The sequence below is a fragment of the Argiope bruennichi genome, chromosome 4 (genome assembly GCF_947563725.1).
Source record: "Argiope bruennichi chromosome 4, qqArgBrue1.1, whole genome shotgun sequence".
In the NCBI taxonomy this organism is placed as follows: Eukaryota; Metazoa; Arthropoda; class Arachnida; order Araneae; family Araneidae; genus Argiope; species Argiope bruennichi.
This window is the reverse complement of record NC_079154.1, coordinates 49424787-49452434: the sequence shown is the minus strand read 5'-3', so window position 1 is coordinate 49452434 and position 27648 is coordinate 49424787. Positions and strand designations below refer to the sequence as shown.

Here is a 27648-nt window from a genome sequence, read left to right as displayed (position 1 = left end):
ATACTTTCTAAATATGTGGTAGATTAATCAACGGATCATTGAAGGCTAGCTAAATAACTAATATTACAATAGAATTCAAATTTTAAAACATTCGAATAGAAAAGACAGAAAAAAAATCCTCAATAATGATTTATTTCAAAATATTTGTTCAGCACACATGATAAAGAAAAATAAATCACAACATAACAAATAATCAATTTACCTACTGATAAAAAGATTACGCTCCGCAGTTCCATTTTGAGAAAAGCTTTGTATCAGTATCTTATCGAATAATGACAGAGGGCAAGTCAGCGATCACTTTACTTATGGACACCCACTACCACGTTCTCTTGCTTTTCGTAGTATTCATCGTCCCTCAGGTAGCTCCCTACACCACACGTAAGTTATGCTGCTGCATTTCAGGCATTCGTTGTTTTTTTTTTATATTTTATATTGATATTGTATAAGCAATACTTCATTTATAATCAGCATTGTATTTTTATATTTTTATTTGGATTTACTATTGCATAGATTATATTTTCATTCTAGCAACAACAACAACCAACAACAAAAATCTAATTTAAAATGCTGAAAATATTGCTAATAAGAATTGAGATTTATTTCGTTTGTTCTCAGCACCATTTTGATTACCTTCTTAATTTAAAAATGCATTTATATTTTATGCATTGATTCTACACAGTAAATATTCTTTACATTAATATTTCATTGTTCAAAATAAAGTGTAACTTTTTTTTTTAAAATTCTATTAGAATGTTTGGAATTATAGTAACTTTTATATCCATTTTTTCATTCGTTTATTAAAAAAAGAGAAAGAATTCTTATTCATAATCATAAATAATTTTTTAATTATTTGTTGGCATATTATTGGATTTATTTTGTATAATTATTCTCAATACTACTTAAATTAGCTTTTCTTACTTAGCTGTGCTCTTTCATTTTACTCATTATACATTTATGCTACAGTTTATTCAATAATTTATCGCTGGTAAAAATAACCCAATATGTACATTTTATTTTATTGAATAAGAATGCACTTCATTATACAGAAAAACCGACATTTCATTATACATGTAAAATTCCATCCATTTATCATTTTTTTTTATTTCAAAAAATAAATAATTTAATTTATGATCCGAATAAGAATATTTTTCTTTTAGTTTGGTTTTATAAAATTGGGATTTATTTTTATTGCTTGTTTTACAAACCATTGCGATACTTCTCGTATTATTAATTCGTATTTCCTCATTTAATTAAGATACAATATTTATGAATCAAATATACAATTTATATATTCATAGCAGTTTATTATAAACTTTTTTCTATAGATAAAGAAATCTAATATTATTCATTAATAACTAAAATGATTTAATTTTAAAAGATAAAAAAAAATTATTAAAAAGTTTCAATCTTCCAGTTACACATCAATAAGAAAGGGGGAAATAAAATGTAAAAAGAAATGTAAAACTAGGCAAAAGACGCATTCGTTGTTCATCAGGAAATGAAATAAATGTGGACTGTAAGAAAAATTACAGCATTTTCTTCAAACAGTATCGAATAATTGAATAAATCAAATGTAAAGAAAATATCTTCATTCCAAATCCAATCATAGCCGAATGTCGGAAGATAAAAAAAAAGTCGAGCAAAGGTGAGAAATATATAGTTATATTGATTTATTCAAAATAAATTTTAATTAATTGTTTTTACAGTTCGAGATAATGCTATAATTGTTTTTCCGATCTGTGTTAATTTCATCCTCCAATAAGCAATTACTGCGTCGATCATCTTATTTTACATTCCGTAATAGATTTTTATTTTCACCTTTACTAGTAATATTTACAATTTATTTCCATAGCGTTCTTTGAAATGTAAATTTTTGCATATGATTCATATCTTTTTTAACTTTTTTTTAAGTTAAAGGCTCTTTTCTGTACTCCAGTTTGCTTTCGTTCTTCACTTTATTTTGTTTATTTTTGTTGTTATATTTCTACTTGTATTTTCTTTCTCTCTCTCTCTCTCTCTCTCTCTCTCTCTCTCTCTCTATATATATATATATATATATATATATATATATTTGCGTGTGTGTGTGTGTGTTACTATAGATCACCCTTCTTTTTTACCTAAGATATGCATGATCATTTTCTCGAATTAAATATTGCCTATTTTTAAATTTAATAAAATTTATTATTTTTGACTGAAAGGAAAATATTTCATAAAAAATTTATTTTTCATTTATATTAGTTTTCAACAGTAAATAAATAATAAAAATAAAATAAAACATTTTTTGGAAGAAAAAATATATAACGAACAATTTGTTAAACGTAAATTTTCCTGTTTCTGCTTGGTTGATAATTAATTTAAATTTTATGATTTAGTTTAAAGTAATGTATACAAAAAAAAAACATTCTTGAATAACCTTAAGTAAAAAATTTGATAGTTTAAACTAAGTGCATCATGAGTAGAATCTTTCAGATAAAATAATAGACAAAAAAAATTAAATAATTTTCAGCTCCATTTTTAAAATCAAAACACTTATTTTAAATTGAAGTTCATCCTGTTTTTTAAAGGTAAATAATTTATTATTAACCATAAATACATTCAAATTGGTTTTGAATCTGAGATGAAAAATAATTTTCTAAACGCTGTCATGATTAAAAGTGTTTAGAGCACTTAAGAAAATCTGTTATAGAGCTAACACACAATAACTATTTTCTGTTTAAATTCAGCCAAGCTTTTTAAATAAATTACCCCTTAGAAACATTCATCGTGTTTAAATCTTCTTCTGACACTTAAACAAAGCATAAATCAGAAAACGTAGATATGATTAAAAAAATTTAGAACTTCTATAAACCTTCAGTTCCACATTTAAAATCTAAATGATAATTTTGATTTTCATGTCTTTGAAAATAATTCATTTTTTTCAACAATTATCATTGTGTTCTTACTTCCATCTAAAATATGACAAAGTGTAATGTAATAATTCCTGTTATGTTAAAAAGATTAGAACATATAAAATCGTAAGAGGTTTTCTTAGTAGAAGCTCATATAAATCTAGTTTTAATAATACATAAATTTTCTACCTGAATTCTTTCCTATTTCAAATGCAGTGCAAATAATTATTGTATGTTTGTATTTTTTTTTCCGAATGACATTATTTCGATGATGTCTCAAACATAGAGAAAAGATTAGGAATAATTATGCAATCGGCAGCAATTAGGGATTGCAATACCGGTATACCGGGATACCGAATACCGGTATTTTGAGCCATTTGTACAATTTTGTAATACCGGTATTCACAAGTTTCAATACCGGTTTTTCAGTATTTACTAAAAATTTTTAAAATTGTGTCCACTATATGTTCAGGGATCGCGAACATAGCAAAATAGTAATACGTTTTTGTTTTTATGTCTCCCTAACTGGCGAAATTAATTAGCTAGTTAATGGCTTAATTAATTGCTTAAATCTAAATGAGCGAAGCATGGATTATCCATGAAAGAAAATATTGTATCCATAACGACTGATGTAGCAACAGTTATGAAAAAAGTTTTAAAGTCGATTGGTGCAAATCAGCAGTTGTGCTATGCACGTGGAATTCAATTAGGAGTAATAGATGTATTATACCAAAAAAAATAAAGAACAGAAGAATCCAAATACTGTGGATATAGAAATCTCGGATTCCCACTTTGAAAAGAGTGAGAGTGATATTGACAATGAAGATAATGACAATGTAATTGGTGATGGAGATATTGCTAATGAGGAGGAAATACTAACTTATCAAGAATTGCTTCCTATAATTTATAAAGTTCGAAAAATTGTTAAGATATTTAAACTTTCTCCTATAAAAAGGATATATTACTAAAATATATACTAACTGAAAATAAAATAGAATATATGTTAATATTAGATTCTAAAACACGATGGAACAGTTTACTCCTAATGATGGAACGATTTTTGAAACTGAGAAATCCAATCCAAATAAAAGCAATAATCGACTTAAACCTGTAAATTAATTTTTCAGATAGTGAATTCGACTTAATAACCAAAACTATATCAGCTCTACTTCCAATAAAGCTGACTATTGAGGCATTATGTCGGAGAGATTCTAATAACAGCTAATGCAATAATACATTTCATGTTGCAGTCACTGAAAGAACAGCACACATCACTATATAAAGAATTAAAGTAAATTTCTTAAAACGTTTTACCCACAAACCTATCCACATTCAGAAGAATTCGGTACAGTTATCGAAGATTATGATGTCACTACTATAGTGAAAAAGAATTGTCTCTTGAACAAAAATTAGAATTAGCGATAAATAAAAAAAAATTTCAACGAACCAAAATACAATACAGAAATTAGCTATATCCAAAACCATCCGACGAGAAATCGATTTATTTGAAGATGAGGGATTTAGAGGTAAATACTTGGAAAAAGTATATCGCGCATTGCCAACAGTACCACCAACTAGCGTAGATGCCGAAAGAGCGTTTTCGACAGCTGGTAATTTTTACACAAAATTACTTTTCAGGCTTAATGACAGTACAATTGATGCATTATGTTTTTTAAGATCACATTTCAAAAATTTGTAATAGTACCGCAGACTGAATAGTGATATTTACACTTTTTTTTGTGATTTAAATAAATAAGATGTTTTTTTTACTTTTTTGTGATTATATACTGTTATAATTTATAAGTTACAAATTATTTTTTGTAATATTTACACTCTTTAACAAAACTGGAAAATAAAACAAAGAAACACCTGTGTTTTCTTTCTTTTTCTGAAATTTCTAATACCGGTATTAAAACCGGTATCCCGGTATTAAGATTTAAAAAATACCGAATACCGGTATTGAAATTTTGGTCCGGTATTGCAATCCCTAGCTGCAATTATATCTTCATAGATTTGTTATTATTATTTTGCGTGCAGTTTTTCCGAGTAAAATTGTACAAATGATAAAATTAAATACATATTCTAATTCAGTTCTTTTCTTTTCAAAATTCAGAGTAAATAATTTCTGCAACTTTGTTATTCTTCTTTTCCAAATTCCTAAATAATTCTCGCGTCTAATTTTTTCTCTTACAGAGAAAATGTTAGACGCAAATGCATAGTCGGGCACCAACGGCCATTGCATGCATTTCAAAATTCGGCAGGAAAATATTTACTGGAAATGCATTGTTAAATTCTTCACATTTTCTTTGACTGAATGAGTAAAACCTAGAATGCAATCACTCAAAAAAAGATTTTGAGTTTTATAAATTTTGCAAAATTTGGAAAAAAGTTATTCGGTAAAGCAGAATCCGAAGTTGATTGCAATGTGATGCAGTTATATAATTGAGTTGTGGCAATCGCTACAGAAAACGATTTTATACTTTCCACATACGAGCGAAATTTGAAAAGAAGATATGCGATAAAGCAAAATCCAAAATCTCATTGTACCTGATGGAATTATCTAATTGAGCTGTGGCATTCGCTAGAGAAAAAGATTTCATGTTTTTCGAATGCGACAAAATTTGGAAAGAAGATATGTAAAAGATATGTAAAAAAAAGAACCCAAAAGTGATTGCATTTTATGGAATCATCTAATCGAATTGTGTCAATGACCACCTTTAACATTTACCAATTTTCTGTGTTTTTTTTAAGGCAGCAAAATTTTGTGACAAGTTATACAGCGCAAAAATCAAACTTTTTTTTTTTTTGGAATTGTATTTAGTAAATCATGTCATTTATTTCTGAAAAAAAAAGTTTTGTTTCATCAATGGAAATATTTTATAGAATAAATGAGAAACAGTGGTTACCCTTTTTATATTCTATTATAACTATGTCTCTCAATATTTCATATTCTATTTGTGGAACTGTAAAGACGCTATACCAGTTGAATATCTTTATGGTGGATGAAATTATGGACAAAGCGAAACCACTTTAAAAACAAAACAAAGACTTTTGTTTCATGTCGACAAGAGGAAATAGGTACTGAAAGTTATTGCCAATATTGGCTTTTATATATGCATGGATAGCTAAGATATACGGTTGAATGCTGGTGGATAACAAGTGGATAATCATTAAGGTACGAATCCGAAAATCGAATTCGTAAATCACCACATCTTCTGCATATGTAGTGTAGCTTCTGTAAATTCTGTAACGATAAAGATTGAGGCTCTCTTTGTAATTTCGCTGAACGAAATCTACTTTTCTTTGAATTACTGTAGAATTTCAATTGTATATCTCATCGTACCACTCCAGGTATGATGGTTATAATAGCTGTTAAGCAGCAAGCAAGAATAGACAAATGCGCGGTCAATCGAAATGAACATAGATCTTATCATCTAGTAAAATAACATAAAATGTCCTTTCTTTTTTTTCTTCCCGTTTTAAATAGATATGTTGAGATATCGCCTTGACATAATCTGGAGATTATTCTACATTGCTACAAATTTGTAAATAATTTGTATTTTTATTATATTTCTGTGTAAATGTTTCAGACGAATTAGATTTTATTCGTTAGTGCCCGCTAGCGAAGGATCGGTTTCTCCGTTTGCAGGGCTTGGGGACAAACTTTGCTACAGTTTGGCGACAAAATAGATATCTTCAGTATTATCTATTCAGTATCTTCAGTATTATCTATTTTGTCGATAATACTCAATAGACTTTTGGCGATAGAGCCAGTAGGAACCGAGATATGCCTGATTGTTCCAGAACCTTCTCTACCGGCTCCGGGAACTATAACAAGCTGGCAATCTAAGCTGAAGACAATTGTGAAAAGAGTCGCCGAAAGGTTTAGAGTTGCATAGCGAGATTATTGTGGAAGCAGCATCGAGTCGTGTGAGGAGTAGCCAGTTGTGTAGTAGTGAATCGGCAGTTAGATATAGCTAAAGCGAGGAAATAGTGGAGAATTGCAGGCGTTTGGAGATAACGTAAAGAGTAGATACGAGTAGATTCCTGCTGAATTCTGTCTGGTCGCTTTGTGTGCTGAGGTTGTTATTACTATCGATTACTATTTGTGGGCTACTGTTTTTTGTTGTCTGCTACTGTGTGTTGCTTGTGTATCTCTCGGCTACGCATTTGTTGTCTGCGTATTCTTATCTTCGTGTTAATAGAAGTCGTCGTTTGTTACTGAGGCCTGTCTTTATCGACTAGCAAATCGAAAGAATCCCGAATCCATAACAAAATAAATATCGTTAGTTACTGCTTAAAATACAGTTTATTTGAGAAACATAATTGTACACGATGGTTTAAGAGATTTTATTCACAAGAAAAAGAAGTAAAGTTTGAAGAATCCACTGTTGAGTGTCCTATTTTTTAACAGATTATCTTGAGAGGGAGTGCCTGAATGGATCTGTGACTTTAAATTTGTCGGCATGGGGCGAGAATTCAGCAGCTATTCTGATGGCGACGTCACACACTTCGTATTATCTGCAAATGCTTTGCAAGGTGCGTCTTCAGGCACCTGAGGGGTATTATCTCCTGGTCAGCGTCAGGGAGATCGGCTTTAGGATAAAGACAGACAGCAGCTGTAAGGACTACCTAGAGGTAAGTATCCTTATTTTACATGCTTTCATACAACTTAATATTAGCTATACTTTGTAATACATTTTTCATTCGCGTAATCGCGTACTAAATTCTTTTGCACATTTCTACGTTCAAGAAGATTTTATAAAAAATTAATATATCCATTATTAATTAATTAATCACGTTTAACAAAATTTTGATTCAATAATAACGTTGTCTAGAAATGAATTTTATAATAACATTAATTATAAGATTTTTGAATATTTTTTTTTTATTTAAAGCCATTTTTTATTTTTTGAAACCAGTTGATTTGCGAGGATTAATAGTTGCTAAAATTTTCAATTCGATATTTTATGCAACTTGTTCTTAATGGCTTTCTTAAAAAAATATTTTTCAATTTCATATCTTGATAGATAAGTATAAGCAGTTATTCTTTTAAGAGACTTACAACATTTTGTTCATTGCGTTATGCATGTCTTTAACTTTCTGTCGTTTTACCTAAAATATGAATTTTAATTTGAAATGCACGTACTTAAACTTCAATTAGTACAAAAATTTATACTTTCTTGCTAAATCTATATAATGATGGACGCACTTTAAAAATTATTTCTTCTTAGTTCTCGTGTGGCAAAACCTTAATGGTAAATATAACAAAATTTCAAAAAGTTAATTAAAAACATAAATTTATTAAAAAAATTATCATCATAAAAAAGTCATGTCCTTATACCCTCATTATCAAAATAAATAAATAAATAAAATAAAATAAATAAAAGAAATGCTGAGAATTAAATATTTACGGCAACAACGAAAACAATATGAGTCTCTTGACCACAGAGAAATAGAGCATTGTAAAATGATCTTAAAATATTCTCTAAATTATAGCAGTTGCATTACTCTATCTTCTCTTTTGGTCAATAGATGGCGATGCCAGATAAGGTACGCGTTCCATAGTGCATTTCGATTGTTATTATGAGATATGATGTTGTTCTGAGAAAGGTGCGCGCGTTAATGTCTTATCTTGTCTTCGTGTTTAATGTGAAATGTGATCATCAAAGAAATGTTCCCAAAAAACATGAGTTCTCTTGCTTCCACTGCACGGATCATAATGATCTTCATTCCACCACAAAATTAATTTAAGTGTAAAAAATTTTATGGTATAAAAGTTGGTGCCATTGGAAAGATAATTTTTTGAATTTTAAAGTGATGTAAGTCTGATTTTTGGCTATAATATTTCAAGTGGTTATGGAAGAAAAATTTCAAATTTTCGTTTAATTTTAAATCAATTAGAATTTTTTTTAAAAAATTCCCTCTGAGGTACACATTTAAACTATTTTAAGTTTGTCTGTCCATATTTAGTGGCTCTCTATATAGCAGCCTGTACTATAGAGAGCCAACACGCATATACTGACATACACACACATTTCTCTTTATTATTTGTAAAGATAATAATTTAAGAAATACATAATGCAATTAAAATGTTCTATTCTAGAATCGTATTTTCATATCATACAGTCTTGTTTTTTAAATATAATTTTAATATTTTAATAATTTGTATGAAAGAAAAAAAATATCTATAGACTTCAAAAAAAATGACAAAGGCATGGGATCCAGAAAATAATACTAAGCCACAATCCATGGCATAAGAAAAACGACTCTTAAACATCAATCAAAAGATTCCAAATATCTTTTAAATGAGCTGCCTTTGGCGATCAGCTTGTTCCGCCAAATTATTGACCTTGGCATATTATATTATTACATATTATATTATTACATACCTCACATATTACATGTTATTATTATACCTAATATTTTACTTATACATATTACCTTACGTGTTTATATGGAAAGGCTTTAATTAATGTGAAATGCATTTTTTAAAATTTTACTTTGTTATTTGATGCAACCGAAATATATTAATTTAATTAATAAATCTGTTACAATTACTGTAGGTGTAAATTGAAAAGATTAGAGGCTACGAAATAAACTGGAAGTGAAAATTCTACTTTGGAATTACTATTTAGAGAAAACGATTCTTTTTTTTTTATTTTAATTTTAACTCACACAAAAATAATGAATTGAATGCTTTAATGGAAGAATTTGAATTCTTTTCGTAACCTTATACGCAATGCCACAGGTTGTATTTTAAATTAAATTCAAAAAAGTTATTATAAACAAAGGAAAAAATACGTTAATGTGGCGAATCATCCACTCATTTGGCGAGAGATGATTTTTCTTTCGCTCTTTTTACGATGCCGATATTTTGTATCCAAGCCAATTTCGGAGATCTGCAGGAGAACACATCAGGTTAGCGATTTTGGAAGCAATGGTTGATTCTTCACTTTCATCAAAAATTGTACAGAAATGAATTTTATAATAATTAAAAAGTAATTGTTGAGTTTTAGAGATAATATACAAACCATTGTTAGGAGATACTCGCATTCGAAGATATAGTCATCAATTTCCGTAAGTAAACCATAACGATTACCCATTTGGCGACGGTTTTTCGACCTCGATTAAGCTCTCCGTTTCAGGCCTAGTTCTTTTATTTGTTTTCCCATTTGTCTGAATTTGTAGGCAAAGGGGACAGTTTGTTGATTAACATAATGATTTTCCAGAACATTTCTAATAATATTATCAAGAACATTTCTAATAATATTATCAAGAACATTTCTAATAATATTATCAAGAACATTTCTAATAATATTATCAAGAACATTTCTAATAATATTATCAAGAACATTTCTAATAATATTTTGCAGCTCCATTAACTAGCAAAGCGTTGGATTAGCTGTAACTGTAAAAGCTTTTGATGAAGGAAGGAATCTGAAATGTTCGTACAGAAATTTGATTACATTTGATGGCGCCATTTGATAATAAATAATAAGAGCGATTTCTGCGTCGCCTACATTAGAGTTTTATCTTACATATAGAAATGTGATTTAAGTTGCAATTTGCTTAAGTGTTTCCATTGTTGGCATATGCGTTCACAATTTATTTTAATGTTCAGAATTTTTATTAAAATTTTATTTTCTGTTTCTTAGTATATTAGTATCTTTAGTATCTTATTTTTTAAACTTTTTTTTATCAATTCTTTTCTTGAGAAATGTGATTTTATTTGTCTCAGCACATTAAATGCTTTTTTCAGCAGTATTCCATGTTCAGTTCTGTTGAAGTTATATATATTTCCTTCCTTTTAACATGATAACGTTTCCCTTTATTTAACTTCTCATTTTCGATTCATCTAATATTTTGAGGAATTTAAAACTAAGAATAATACAATTCCTTTAATTATGAATGTGCATTTTCTTTTAAAAATTACTATTTCAAATTGATGATCCTATTAAATGTTTTTATTTTCGGGAAAAAGAGTAACAGGAATTTCATTTACATAGAGGAATTTAAGAAATAAACATACAGTTTCTATGATTGCTGCTTTGCAATTCTCAAAATGAAAGGGCAATTTTGTGTTTTATGCTCCCACCAAGCAATATTTTCTGAAATAAAAGTGATTTAATTCCAAAATTCATCTAAATAAAAAAAAATATTCAAGATTTCAAGTTTTGTAAATTTTTAAAATCATTACATAGCAAATCAGTTTACTGTCAGCCTATATAACTGTATGATACGCTATTAAAACTTGCCTGCCTTATAAGACAGTTTAATATAGTTCGTGAAAAAAAACCCATTCTATGGAAACAAAGTTCCAAAAGAAAGGCTTCAGAGTTTGACAAATGTTTCTTCTTCCGCTTTTTATTTCTTTAAAAATACATGGAATTTTATTTTTCAATCTAAATTTTTGAATAAAAATTAATTTCACAATGTACTTGGAGAATATAACATTTCAACACTACTATACATTATCTAACAAGCGTCCTCTTTAATTTTTTTTTTGCTAAGTCACATTTTTAGACTTTTCCTTGTTCAATCATTTTGTTGACATTGATATTAATTTATAATGTATTTGCTAAGAATAGTGTTGCCATTTTTGATTCTTAAAATGTATTCAACTCTAATGGAAATAAAGAAATTAGTTTAGAGGAATGATCTTTGACACTTTGTCTAGGAAATAAATTTATTTGATAAAAGATTCAAGATCACGGATTAAATTACGCGATCAGAAAATCCATTCGAATGCGAAATAGTTGTAATTAATAACTGCTGTAGTCGCCACGATTTTGAATACAGACATGTAAGTAATTGTAAATTGTGTCATATAAATCTCGTATGTTATTTTAGGGGTGAAAATCATGTTTATTTCACTTAATCATCACTTGGTTGGATGACACTGGATTTGTTAACCAATCAACTCAATGCTCCACATTTACTCATGGTAGAAAGGTCTGGTGATCTCTCAAGCTAAGACAATGTGTTGACATTTAGACAAAAGATTGAATGACAGCAGCTATATGAGGATGAAAGTTATCCCCTTAAATAGCTATAAAAATGACAGCAGAACCAATTCAATCATCGTCTAATGTACAAATGTATTGTTAAGGGGAAAGGGATATGCTTTTGCAATAGTAGGAAATTGCTCTCCAGGCCATAACTCCTGTAAACTCCAGTGAGTCTATGCCTCTTTCTATCAACACACGGCCATCACTGAGAGCAATACAGAAACGATTCTCATATGAGAACAGATCTCCACTCCACGCTCTAATGAGCTGTAATTTATAACTAAAATTATAAATGGCCATGATATGAAGTACCATTACACGGCGTCTGACTATCCTTCAAATAACCAATTCACTATACCACTTTGAATCATTAAAAGCTTGACTTTCTGCTGCAAATACAGTAGGATGCACCAAAGTCATGCGGCAATTATAAGAGTATTCTCTTTCAGTTTAATCCATATGCTATACTTCCCCATGATCCCTAATGCAAAAAAAATCATGCACAGTGGATACATTTCAACCGCATCTTTCTGCAGTATCTCGAAAAGAAAATCTATCTTCTCAAAATCCTAATTCACGGTTTCATTTAAATTCTGTAAGTTACTGGTATTGGATTCTTGGGCTCCTTATAGACATTCTTGATACAAATCAATCTCACAAGACCCAATCGTGAAGATAAATAATGTTCAGGAAATATAAATCACGTATTTAAAGCAAGAGTGATTTTTATGTTTTGTGGCTCCAGTAGTACCATTTTTATTTATCTAACGCCATTTTTATTAGTTATTTATTCTAGTGCCATTTTTATTTGTCTTATTCGAAATTTAAATATATATCATCTTTCATATATACAAACACTCCTCCAAATTTCGTTTACTTAGTACAATATCTTTTGTGATTGTGGAATTTTATTTCCTGCCACTATATAAAACCTGATCCCTCTATAAAATAGTCTTTCAAAAATAATATGTTTGAGTAAAATATGGTGTAGAAATACAAGGCTATCATATCATACTACATTATACGACAACAGTAAGGCAATATATTATTTGAAATTTTGAAGCTTAAATATATCGCTAAAACTTAAATAGAATGAGGATATATAATTAATGACATCAAAGCAAAATATTTAAGTAAAATATTATAAAAAATCCTTTTTCTTAAATAAATAATTTAATCTTTTTCAGATTCAAAGACGTCCTTTATGCAAAAACACCTTCAGGCTGGAGGAGGATCTGCACTATGACTCTTTACTTAACCGACCTCCTAACATCATGGACATCATTTACTACACAGATAAGGACGGACTTGACAACAAGAGCCTTTCAGGATATCCTGGATTCACAATCACTTACACAGCTTTCACAAAAGGTAATTGTTTTTGATGATTTACGAATCGACAACAATTAAGCAGAGAATCAGGGTAAACGGCAATGTGGGCATATACTCGCTTTGTCCATTCGTCATATTTGACATAAACACATTAATATTTTACCTTCGAGTTAAAAATCTTCCAATATTGGCTCCATGTAAAAGCAACCTCCTGTATGATAGTTATTAATCATTTAATAAGGAATGCAAATTATAAAAGGATTTAAATTCTTTAATGTAGCCTCGAAATTTCAAATTCATATATCGTTTTACTTTAACAACAGGACATTAAATCAGCGTATCACAGGATCTGGAAATGTTGACTTATATTCCCAAGTTTGGTTTATATTCTCGCCATCAGTGCTTCGGAGGTTGGTTGAAGACGTTCTCGACCTCAATATCACTGATAATTCTTTGACAAAAGATTTTCTCCACATGAAGTTCAATTGTGAGAGTCTATCAATCTAATGTATAAATATTTTTAAAGAATTTTTTAACTCTAATCTTCACTGATAATAAATGTGTCTGTGTGTTGGCACTCTTATAGCCAAACAGTTTAATCTAGAGCTCTCCTGACTGGCACATATACTTTGGAGGTTGAGAGTATGTATCTTAGAGTAATTTTTTAGGAAATTTTATTTAGAAATTTAATTGATTAAAAATTAATCGAAATCTAGGAATTTTTCTGTATTATCGTCCGAAAATATTACAGCACAAAAATTACTTTTACACCATCTTAAAATTAAAAATAGATATATTTTTATCAAATGGTTTTTCCCCCCTTTGATCGATTTTAGATTTTCAATTAATTTCTACAAAATATTTTAAGTATATTTTATAACAATCGAATCGTTTTCATACTGGTTATTACTAATATTTTATACATTTTTTTTTGTTGTTGTTCATGATGATTAAGATAGGAAAATTTGCCTTATTTTTCCATATTGAGTAGATTGCAGTAATGTTTTCAATACAAGTTTTGAAATTTTGTTATATCTATAGTTAAAATTTAATTTCAGAACTAAGAAATGGTAAAATGCTTTTTATTTGTGTCCATTTTTAAATGCTACTACTCTTTCCTGTGGTATGATTGAGTGTATAAAGAGATAAAATAAATAGGTGAATGCACAACATAATGAAAATAAAATTGTGTATGGCTTCAAAAATAGTACAGGGTATATGTCTATAAAAGTTTAAAGTTTAAATATTTCCTTGGGAAAGTCAGTAAGATCAATTAAACAAAATATTTAATTAAAATTATTAGCTTTTACAGTATCTAAGAACGAAATTCGAGTTTGATGTGAATTAATTTTTTATTTTTATATTTTCTTTCTTTCTTTGATTCTCATTTATATCTGGAAAATTCATTAGTTCTGTTTCTTTCTGGAAGATTAATATTGATAATGCAAGTTTTTAGTGGAGTATAAAAGAAATGTGGTGTATCGGATTACTTAAGAGGGTTGCTATTTTCTACAGAATTACTGTTGTGCTCTGTTGATATCTAAAAAAGCAGAATATATATATTTACAGAAAATACTAACAGTCTCCCTGGTGATGTTGGGATATCCAAGCATTCAAAGGTATTTAAACTAAAATCGAAATTATTTTCAAAAAGAAAAGGGAGCCAAACATTTATTTTTATGTAAAAAGATTACAGGTAACAATAATTTTTGAACATACTACTGTAATTGGCGATCACACTCACATCTCCTAGGGAAATTTAAAAGTCCATCATTCATTTCAGCTTTTAATTATTGTGAAAAAATAACCATCGACAAAAAGTTTGTTCGTTAAGAAAAAGTATAGCGTGTTTCCAAAAAATCTGATCCTCAACTGCAGAGAAAAATTATTCATGCAAAAAGACATTAAGCAGGGATAAAATAACTAATTTTGGATTAAATCCATCACCTGGTAGGTTGTACGTCTGTCTGCGCTTATGCAAGCACGATAACAAAAAATTTCGACAAACTTATATCTTGACTCAATATATAAACTTGAAGAAAAAAAATCATTGATCTATTGTAAAATTGTTGTATATCTGATTTCGAGCCAAAACGGCTTGCAGGTAAAACTCTCAAATGCATATCCTATCATTTTTACTATGTTGTGAAGCTAATAAAGGTGTGGTGTGGTAGTTTAAAGGGGGGGGGGGTGCCAGCTCAGGTATCGTCCTCATCATCTGACCGTGGTTCAGAATTACGAGGTCGGACCCAAAATAGCCCTCGTTAAAATGGGACATTAATATAATTAAATTAAACAAGCTAAATAAAGCGAAGCTAAAAAAATAAAATGCATTGTAATGTACGAAAGTCACTCTCACATCTATACTTATATATAAAGCTCAATATGTGTGTGTGTGTGTGTTGGCGCTCTACAGAAAAGACTATTTGACCTACAGCTACCAAATTTGGTACGTGTATACCTTGCAGGTCGGGAATGTGCACCTGGTGTTCCTTTTTTTTTGAAATTTTAATTAGAATTTTAATTATTAATTAAAAACTAACTTTCCCGCCAAAAAAATCCTTTCATTTTCCCCACCGCCAAATGAGTTTTAAAATATTTTAATGAAGAAGCTATTAAATTAGGGAATTACATAAAATAGTTAATTATTAAAATTTTAACGAGCATTAAGATTGGCGAACCGGCTGGTCGCCAAAGGCGGCTAGTATTAAATAGTTTGCTGTAGATTTATATAACATGTTAATTATCATATTAAATAATAATTAATATATTTTAATTATATAATATCACTATATATTATATAATAATTAATTTTAATAATATGTAATAAGTAAGGAAATGTGCATTGCTACTGAAAATTATCACAAATCATCGGTTTTATATACAGAGCTTGGTCATAATAAATATCCGAAATGTGCTTTCATAGATTCCAGTTTGCATAACGACTCTTTCGAGTGTAATAATGGGAACAGGATCTGGCCCGAACTCACCTGTGACTCCCACAACAACTGTGGAGATCAAAGCGACGAAGAACCCAAAGGCCGATCCAACTGCGGTAAGCAAATTTTTTTTTTTTTTTTTTTTTTTTTTTTTCCAGTTTTTCGGTTAAGGAACCGCTTTGTTTTGGAGGCGGATTCTTGGTTTCAAGACTAAAGGATCGCAATTTCGAGGTATAATTATAATAATATGCGCTACGTGCTCGTTGAATTATCCGTGAATCTTAACATTTCGGATAAAAGAAACTTTCAAAGAGATTGGAATTTTAAAGAAGAAATTAGGAATTACGATATTTCTTTCTTTCTTTTTTTATTTTCTTGCAAACGAAAATAATGTTAATAATCATTGGAAAATTCAAAGTTGAGATTTTGACAAATTTCCATGTTTCAGATATTCTTAAGTCCAAGAAACATATTTTGGAATTATATCCATCTGCCTCTCCGAAAGCACAATAGTTCAAAAACATTTTGAACGAGATGAATGAAATTTAATATGTGACTTATATTTTGCGGTCACCTCTTTCAATAAACTGATCGATATAGTGCCACATTTCAACTTATTAAGGTTTTATTTTGTATTAACCTTTTTAAATTTTATTAACTTTGGGAAAATGTGGTTATTTTTAATTATCTATTATTTCTTCAGATTGCCCAACAATTACGTTTGCACACATTATGAATGATCAGAGGCTTAGTGTTTATAAATACTTTAATACCAAAATGAATGCAATGAAGCAAATAGGAACCTGTGAAGTTATAGATTATAAAGTATTAATATTAACCTAATATTTTTTAATTCACAGAATTTGTATTTTTACAAATTTATGTATTTGGAAAACAGGATAATAAAGTTTTTTTTAATTGTCTTAGTCGAAACCTCTTTCATCATAGAGGTCCTAGGCGTGTGCCTAGTTGAGAATTCGCCACTGTATATGGCCTTATACCAATATTGTAGATTTCTGTCAAATTTTGAACGAAATCCATTCAGAGGAAGTTTAAATGCAAGTAAATGCGATGAAATCGTAAAAAGCTGGGTCGATAAAAAAATTTGATACTCAGGTTTTACATGTTAAATATAAATATGTATCAAATTTTGTCAACCGTCATAGAAGGGACGGATATCGGTTATTATGTTTGTATGAATGTAGACGATAGCTCATAACGGCAATAAACCAAATTTGATGCATCATCTTTTCATACAATTTTTACTTTAATTCTGTATTTTTTTAATTTATTTGCATATTTAGTTTTCTTTAATAAACTGCGGAGTATAAAAGAACTCATGTTTGAGACTTTGAAAATAGAAATCTGAATACTCATGGCTATCACGGCTTTCCTCTCGGTCCACAATTTTAGTTTGGTGAGAGTGAATGACTCCTTTATTGAGAAATAAGTTAGAAAGGAGGGAACTGATTCCGCCTGTTTTATGATTCCATGAAAGTTAAGGTATACTGTCTTTGTCTGAGACCCATTGAGTCACTTCTTATTCTTCCTAATTAACATAATCACTTAGTATTAATTTTCATATTCGGTGCTGGAGAATAAGATTTATGAATATAGGGTGTGTGCCACAATGCCATTACATCGGTAAAACACTCAATAATATTTAAATAATAAGCGACAATGGCTCCCCAAAACTTTCTCGCAAACTCTTAATAAATTTGTCATACCAGAAAACGTCTTGCATGGCATTGGCTTTCAATAGTTAGGAAATATTAAATTTGGCGTGGATTTACCATTTTTACTGAATCAACCGTGTCATCCTTGACGAGTATTTTGATGATCAATTCTTGGCATGCCGTTAGTGGTATCCGAAATCGAATTTTTGCTTTAGACACGTTGTTCTCAATTGATTGAAATAAAAATGTGACTCAACACTGCGCTTGTAGTCACAAAATCCCATACCAAATTTGATACATTTAAGTCGTAAGTACATTAATTTGATACATTAAGTCCTAATTTAGGCCGTAAGTCGATTGAAATAAAAATGTGACTCAAAACTGCGCTTGTAGTCACAAAATCCCATACCAAATTTGATACATTTAAGTCGTAAGTACATTAATTTGATACATTAAGTCCTAAGTTAAGCCGTAAGTCGATTGAAATAAAAATGTGACTCAAAACTGCGCTTGTAGTCACAAAATCCCATACCAAATTTGATACATTTAAGTCGTAAGTACATTAATTTGATACATTAAGTCCTAAGTTAAGCCGTAAGTCGATTGAAATAAAAATGTGACTCAAAACTGCGCTTGTAGTCACAAAATCCCATACCAAATTTGATACATTTAAGTCGTAAGTACATTAATTTGATACATTAAGTCCTAAGTTAAGCCGTAAGTCGATTGAAATAAAAATGTGACTCAAAACTGCGCTTGTAGTCACAAAATCCCATACCAAATTTGATACATTTAAGTCGTAAGTACATTTTTGAATTACCACTTTTACATGTTTACAAAAGCACAGATCTACAGACACGGATTTGGTTTAAAATTTGATAGGTGTCAACAAATAGATGTTGAAACTGTGCATCGAATTTTATCTATCAAATTTTCTTCATTTTGTAATTATCCTATTAACTTATATTCGAACAGTCGGAGAGACCGACTTTCTTTGAAAGGTTTTTGCTCAAAATTTGGTCTTAAGATCGTATACCAAATTTCATTCGTCTAGTTCAAAGAGTTTTTGAGTTATTTTCTCACAAACAGACTGAGAGACTGACATTTTGCAAAAATGTGTTTTTCGAACTCAATGAGGTCTAAAACAGGGACATTCGTCGAAATCTCGAGTTTGAATTTTTTGACGATTAATCTGTTTTCTCTATATTATGTATACGAGAAAGTAAAAATTAAAATTTTTCTGGAAAAAAAGAAAAACTACTTTGGTATTATTAATTGCTAAATAATTTATTTACTTAAAGGACTTAAAATATTAATTTGATATTGCTGTAAGATGATAGATTCTAGATCAGATTCCATAGAATATATATCGTGTGTATTAACCTGATTATATTTAAAACACCCATAGTCAAACATGCTCTCGATGGTACAGTTTGAAAGTTGGAAGAACATATGCTCGCTTAGAAATAACCGTCATCCTTTTACAATGGTTTTTTAAAAAAAAGTTCTCGAAATGACCCTTTGTGCATCCCGAATAGCTTCAAAATACATAAAAAGTATCACGATACTAATGTAAATAAACTATAGTCTGTGTATTTTCAATAGGCTGTTCAAGGTCACATTTTCTACCTCGTTATTGGTTGTCTGGTATTAGTAAAGCGGTAGAAAATGTGACCTTGAACAGTCTACAGAAAATACACAGACTATATCGTCCTCTGGTTCAGGTCTAAATTACGATCTGTGGTTGAGTGAATGAAATGCGTGAATGAAGTCCGCCCCGTAAAAAGGATTGTGATGTGTGTGTAGCTAAGTCGTTCTCTTGGCCCTAGATGGCGCTACTATAGAAACAAGAGGCGCTCCCCCTCAGGCTTAAATCGGCTGTCTTCGAACAGCGGGCTTGTCCATGGCAAGTGCCATAAGAAACAATAACAGGTTGAGAAACTATCTATATAGTCAGAGAAGAAAGACTAGATTGTTTAGAAAATTGAAGTTTTATGTGGTATATGAATTTCAAAAGAGGAAAAAAACTGCTGATACAACATTGTAATGTCTTTCGAGAAGAGTATAAATCTTTATGAGTCAAATGGAATTTCTTTGATCTAAAAGTAAAGTTTTGCGATAGGGGTGTGCGCGCGCTGAAATGTTGCCCTATTTGATTACGACGCAAAATTAACTGGTGCCGCTCCAGATATCGCTAATTTTTTTTTAGCTAATAAGACCAATCAATCATTCTCCTTGTGTGAAAAAAAATGCTACATTTTCTTAATACATTTTAAATCATATCTTTGAAAATAATTTAAATAGTGCTGTAAGTTAATGATTAACCCTTTAAAGGGCCATTTTTTTCTAGTCATATTATGTTAAAATATTTTTAGGTTGAAATTAGAATAAGAAAAGGGATTCGTTTAGCTTATTAGACAAATTTAATTTGATTAATTAATAATTAAGTGACAAACCAAGACACATCATTTTGTGTGAGATAAAGAACTGAAGCATCTAAGTTTCTGTCTTACTAAAAAAATTTGTCAGAACTTATGCCAACCTACATAACTTCATTCAAAGATTGATAAAATTGGTGGGAAGCATACTTCTCACGGCCTTAGAAAGGGTTAAGTCACGTGTTTAATCATTTAGGGAGGAAAAAACTCTGTATGATATTTTTATTAGGTAAAGTTCATAAGTTGACATAATAAATTAGTTCCGTCCATTTCGTCATAAAGATAATTTATTTTGAAGCAAACAAGAGTCAGTCTATTTGTCAAATGAAGTCATTTTAATCAGTCTATTTTTGAATATTTTCATTCATCTAATACATAAAAATGAATATTTGTTTGTTCGTATTTTATGCGCTGCTGTACCATTTATTCGATTGTAATAAAACTTTACAAATTTATTTGCTCGAATATTATAAGCATAATACAATTATTAGTATTTATTTTGAACGTAATAAAAACGCAATAAGTACCTCATTCGACTTGCATTTACAATGATCATTAACAAACGCTTCAAGTGTGCGGATTGAACCTAGAAAATCCATGTTTTTCATGGCCATTTGTATATTGTATGCTCACGAGTCGTACAGCCAAGAAATTTATTTGTTTTTTGCTGCAGACGGAAAAACAAAAAACATTGTCTACCCTAAAGCACTCGAATAAGAAATTTAAAAAAAATAGAATAAATATTATTTATACTTCTCCCTTACTTATCATTCAATTTCAATGAGTGTATTGATTGCCGACAAGAAAATAAATATCATTCCCAATTAAACAAGATAGCTATTTCAAATTTTAAACGATATTTCCAAAATTATTTCTTCTACGGCAGCAACGCGCCAGGTACCAGCTCGTATGATATAAAACTAGACGGATCAATTTCAATTGGAAGGGACCATGTTATAGATTTACATAATGCTCAACAATATTTATAAAAGTTAAATCTTAAAAAAAAACCTAATTATGCTGTATAAATTCTTGGCATAGTAAACTTTTTATACCGTTTAATTAACTGTCTAAATTTCTAAGTTTTCAAAGTTTTTTACCCTTTAATTAATACACTGAACTTCAAAAACTACTTCAAACTATGCTGCCAAATAGGAAGAAGTAATATAGTTATTTTAATAGATAAAAATAGGGAGTATAATTTATGGATGGGACAAATTTGGAAAAAAGAAAAGAAATGATTGAATAAATTGAAAAAGTTAAAAAAAAAAAAAAACCCGAAGAAATACTGACAGCATCACATATTTATATCGGACATAATCATTCGCGATGCTTATATTAGGTTGACTCTAATAATATTCTGTGAAAATAATTCATCTAAAATAATTTTTTTAGATTAAATCGAAAGCGATGAATAAATTCTGATTGGATTAATCAGTGTCACTTTATTTAAAGACGAAACAATTTTATAAGCAGACACATAAAAAAAATAAGAGTTGCCAAACTTTTTGTTGCTTACTTTAATCCTTTCACTGTAGTAAATATCTGTAGTCACTCAACTGACAGCTTTAGAATATTGAGAATGCCTTTAAGCATCACTTAATAATGTCTGAGCAGTATTATTATAGATGCCTTTGGGCTTCTATATAATATCAAGCACATCACACAAACGACGTCTTTCGAGATTTAATGGGCATTGTCTAGGATACAATAGTATAGTTAATAATTAAAGACATCGAGAATACATTAGGGAGGTCCTTTAAGGACAAAAGAAAAAAAAATTAAAGGTAGATGTTGAAACTATTAGTATAAAATATATGAGAAGATTAAAATAATTATGAAAAGATTTTGCTTTTATTATAGATTTATTACAGCATTTGTCTTTGGTACAAGAACGTTGCAGAGAAGTAGAATTTGTCTCTTTAATTATTTTTAATCTTAAATTAATATGGAATTTTTGAGAAATCTAATATTAATTCCCCATTTATTATTTCTAAGAGAAATCTAAGTATTAAGTTTAGCAATAATTATAAAAAAAGAAAGCGAAATAAAAAAAAGATGTTTTGGAACACATATATTTTAATAGCATCAAAATGCTGAATTTCTAGGCCAAATATTTTTTAAAGTATTATTTATGTTCGTATAGAAGACAATTCGCGAAGAAATTTTCATCTATCTAATTTTTTTTCAAGCAGCCCTTATGTGTATTGTTGAAAGCTACTTTTTTTTTGTCACCTAGTGATTGTTCACAAGGGAATAAAACACCCTGTCTTTTCTAATATTTTAAAGTAACAATGTTAATATTTTGTTTAAGGTTTCATTAAAATGATCGATTATTTCTTCTAATTAGTAAGATGTTAAATGCTCAATGGATTTGATTAAAATGGTTCAATTGTTTCTGATATTTGTAAGATATTAGAAAAACAAAACAAAAATTAATTTAAAAAAATGTTCAATGGATTTGATTAAAATGGTTCAATTGTTTCTCATAATTTGTAAAATGTTAGAAAAGACAAAAATGAATAACTAACAGAACTTTCACTGGATCATAAGTTGCATAACTCAGATTTCAGAATCTATAAGAGACGGTCCCTTTTCATGTTCATAAATGGATCTATTTAAAAAAGAAAATGGAAAAATTCGTTAGCCATTTATCATCAGCGATTCTTCCTACTGGTTTACATTTCACTGCGAAGCGACTATATTGATTGAGTATCAGCAAACATCACATATTTGAAGAGAGATGAGAAATCGTTTCCATTTCTATTCTTTTATAACTACTACAGTTCTTCGATTGTATGATTCATATGCCCATTTTATGTAACGGTAGTGAATAATTATATCCTTAAATTCATTTTATTATTGAATATATCAAAAAACATAATAAATATAATAACATATCAAAATAATACATAAATAAATATATACACATACATAATAAAATATATCACATAATAATACAGGACCGCTGTGGCCTGGTGGTAAGGCCTCGGATCGTGAGCCATAGGGCTTCAGGTTCGAGACCCGATTCCACCAAAGAATCGTCTGTTGCCTGTTAAATTCGTCATGGCCAAACGCCTTCCAGCTGGTGTGGTGTGGAGAGGGGAGGGGGTGCCAACTCAGGTGTCGTCTTCGTCATCTGACCGCAGTTCAAAATAACGAGGTCTTCCCAAAATAGCCCTAGTGTTGCTTTACAACGGGACGTTAATATAACTAAACTAAACACATAATAATATATAATGCACATAAATAAATATATCAAAAAGAAATTTCCATATACAAAGGTAATATTCGAATGTGATAAGGATATAGCATTTCTTCTTTTTTTTCCCAGAAGAAAGGTTTGTGCGTAGTAATAGGAAATTTCTTGTATTTTGCAGGCATGGGTAAACGAGGATCCATGGTATTCATCATCTTGGGGGCTCTTATAGTTCTTGTAATGATACTCATGTGCGTGGCCACCCTAGCATGCTCCAAGAACCCGACAGTCACCCGACTCAGACGCAGGACTCTCTCTGCGATCCCTCGTCTTGGAACGAGATATTCTACTTGAATTATGATCTCTGTAAATAGTATGAACAAATATTTGCACTTGTTGTTGGATATTTCATGTACAGATCTGCATAAATCTATAGTGTCCCAATACTGTGTTGTATTATTTGCGTATATACTAACTATACTGATAAGAAAATTCAAATCAGCATACTTGCAAATATTTTTATCATTTAAGATTATAACCAAGTTAACTACTTGCAAACAAAAGTTTTTATTTTTTATTTGATCTTTCATGCATAAGATTGATTTACAATTTTTTTGTCAAGGAAGAAAGTTAACCACATAAATTAAGAATTAAGTAAAGCTTTTGTAAAAATATCTGGACATTAATTTTTAGCACATTAACTTGGCACATATTCGTCAAACTTTGTATTTTTAACTCCTCAATATCAATGAGCCAATGTACGTAAATTATTCTATCATACATTTAAACCATTACTGCCAATGAACCAATAAATGGAAATTATTCTTTAATAATCTCCCTACTGTCTATACCACATTTTCTGCAACTTATACTTAAATATTCAAATTTTTACTGTCTATGAACCAATGCAAATTATTATTCAAAACTTTTAACCCTTGTTTACGGACAAATGTATCTAAATTATTCTTTTATATATTTATTTTACAATCTATATGTCAATATATGTAAATTGTTCTTCGATTTTCTTAACCTTTTCATTGTTTATATGCTAATTTTTAAAAATTATTTCTTAAGAATTCTTATATATTTATTTCTTCTCTTAATTCTGCTTAAATATTTTTTAATACTCTTATTTCCTGAGTGTCTGTATCCTAATTTCTACTACCAGTTTTTCAATACTTTTAACCTTTTCAGTTTTAAAATCAAATAACACCTTTTATTCTGAGAAGATGTCATTTTGAAATAAGAATCTACAGTGGCAGACTTAGGCGTTTTTCAATACAAGACTATGTGCGTTGTAAGAACATTTTTTTTAATAAACTGGTTAAATACATTTAACAATTTAATATATTTTTAGCTTAGCACCATGCTAATGATTTATTTTAGAAATTATTTTTAATTTTTACTTTCGAAACAACTGGTGAAAAAATTATTTAAAAGAATTTAATTATAATGACTCCTGACAATGCGCCATCCATTGTTATTTTAACAGATGCTCGGTGTAAATAAATACTACAATAATTAAGTGAACGGAATGAAATTAACAGGAAATTGATCAATTATATTTGATAAAATGTAAATATTATCAATATTTTATAATTCATAGACTTTGTATTTTTAATAAATTTATTTGTCGACTAAACAAATAGCACTCTCTTAGTTGACTTGTTCGAATCTCCTCTCAGTCGAACATCTCTAGATTAATCTGCTTAATGGGAAATCCGTCATATGAGATGTTCATTGACTCCACACAAATTTTATTTCAGAATTGTAACGTTTATGACTCAATTAATTTTTAGGCCTTAAATTAAAAAACGTGATAACATATTTAAATGATTCATGGTTTAATTAGCGAAATGGTTAGTGTTGGTATGTGAAATTTATGAAAATGGAAAGAAATCTTTTAATCAAAACACGAATTTTTCTTTTTTGTTATTTTCATAGTATTTATAATAAGCAGATTTATATATAAATATTATTACGAAAAACATTTGTCCTGTGTGTGTACGGTGAAAAATCTAACAGCAGAAGTTTCAGAAATCAGCATTAAAATCAGCATTAAGGTTTAAGGTTTTTTAATCGTTATTAAAAAACCTTAACAGCACAAAAGTACTCGAACTCGCTAAATGCTCGCTTGAGCTCACCTCAGTTCTGTCTCTCGGGTTCTTATATTTTCTGTGACAGGGAAAGAAGGTTCTAGAAGAATATCGTATTTTCTTTCCTAACTAAAATAACGTAAAAATTCCAGTAGTTTCAGAGATTTTTTGTCTCCAAATTCTTCGCCAAGGCTGGATGTCACTGGTAGACATTCATTCAGCATCCATTAGAGGTCTCTGTAAAACTCTCTTTACAACGAAATTAATTGGACAGGGAGACAATATTGCAAATTCGAAACAAAAATACAAGTACTTATACTTCTATTTACAGAAAAATGTTCGAAATTTCTTCAAAAAATTAGTGCACACATTCACAGAGAAGTAAATGCGAGCGGCTTGAATAATGACAGCCAACAAAAAATGAATATACTTGAATATAAATCCACGGCTTATATTTATTAATTAAAGCTCAAATATCTATCTATACTTATAATAAAGCTCAATGTGTGTGTGTGTGTGTGTGTGTTGGCGCTCTACAGGCCAGACCGTTTGACATACAGCTACCAAATTTGGTACATGTATACCTTGGAGGTCGGGAATGTGCACCTGGGGTTCCTTTTTTCGAATTTTTAATTAGAATTTTAATTATTAATTAAAAACTAACTTTCCCGCCAAAAAAATCTTCCATTTTCCCCACCGCCAACTTTTCCGCCAAAAAAATCTTCCATTTTCCCCACCGCCAACTTTTCCGCCAAAAAAATCTTCCATTTTCCCACCGCCAAACGAGAAAGGCTTCAGGTTTTTTTTTCTCCCAACAGTAATGAGGCTAGGGTTAAAATTTTTCGGCGGATTATTTCAATCGATTCTGTTTATTTTCTTAATGTTTGATGCATTTAAAATTAAACATTGTTAATGAATCGATCTTTCAGATTCATTCTGAAGTACTTTTGAATTAAAATAAAACAGAATAAAGGAAATTAAAAATTTCTAATCCGCATAGCGTTACCCCAACTGGCGTAGAAAAAATCACGTATTTGCGTTACGTAACCGGCGAAGAAAATTCACGCATGCGCATTCTGTTCTGATGGTTGCCATGACAACGTTATCAATGGATGATTTAAATTATTTTTGGGTTAGTTCCATGCTTTTGTAAGTAAATTGTATTTATGTTAGTTATATATTTTTTGTATATGCTTATAGTTTTAAGTACATCGTTTTTTAAGTAGTTTTTTTTAAAACCTGTTTTCAACCGTTTATTTTAAACGATTCGTTTTATTTTCTTAGTGTTTGATGCATTTAAATTTAAACATTGTTAATGAATCGATCTGCTCATAATGAATCTAAGAAAATTTTGTTGACCAACTCTTGAGATATTACATAAAATAAAAAAGATATTCTTTAGTGCCCATAAAGTTTAAACGCTGAGTGACTCTGTTTTCAGTAATCAGATTATAAAAAAATGCTTTGTTTCAGTAAAAAATATTATTACATTAATTGAAGATAAATTCTTTCCACTTTAATTTAAAGCATAAGTTCTACCGTTTTCAACCGTTTATTTTAAACGATTCGTTTTATTTTCTTAGTGTTTGATGCATTTAAATTTAAACATTGTTAATTAATCGATCTGCTCATAATGAATCTAAGAAAATTTTGTTGACCAACTCTTGAGATATTACATAAATTTAAAAAGATATTCTTTAGTGCCCATAAAGTTTAAACGCTGAGTGACTCTATTTTCAGTAATCAGATTATAAAAAAATGCTTTGTTTCAGTAAAAAATATTATTATATTAATTGAATATAAATTCTTTCCACTTTAATTTAAAGCATAAATTCTACGGGTGCTAACAGAAAATGAGAGAGATACATATTACGTTATGACTGAAGGCCTTTATAATATTATGAATGAATTATATGATAATCAAAATTTGAAGTTTTAAAATATTTTGATGAAGAAGCTGTTAAAGTAGAAATTGCATAAAATATTTAATTATTAAAATTTTAACGAACATTAAGATTGGCGAACCGGCTGGTCGCCAAAGGCGGCTAGTATTTATATATGGCAAAAGA

The 27648-nt window shown here is 29.4% G+C and overlaps 1 protein-coding gene across 1 annotated transcript; it reads left to right on the top strand.

Annotated features, from left to right (window-relative positions):
* Positions 1–224: 224 nt before the first annotated feature.
* Positions 225–24429, top strand: LOC129967079 (uncharacterized). Its single transcript, XM_056081745.1, has 5 exons — positions 225–378; positions 7303–7526; positions 13087–13270; positions 16158–16286; positions 23665–24429. Exons 1-5 carry the CDS (start codon positions 273–275, stop codon positions 23835–23837), a joined length of 816 nt encoding a protein of 271 aa, XP_055937720.1. The 5' UTR covers positions 225–272; the 3' UTR covers positions 23838–24429.
* Positions 24430–27648: the final 3219 nt, after the last annotated feature.

Bases quoted from the DNA above. Each gene is read 5' to 3' on its own strand.
- LOC129967079 (XM_056081745.1), top strand. From the start codon at position 273: ATGACAGAGGGCAAGTCAGCGATCACTTTACTTATGGACACCCACTAC. The intron at 379-7,302 runs GTAAGTTATGCT...ATTTTTTAACAG, and splicing joins GGTAGCTCCCTACACCACAC to ATTATCTTGAGAGGGAGTGC. The intron at 7,527-13,086 runs GTAAGTATCCTT...AATCTTTTTCAG, and splicing joins GCTGTAAGGACTACCTAGAG to ATTCAAAGACGTCCTTTATG.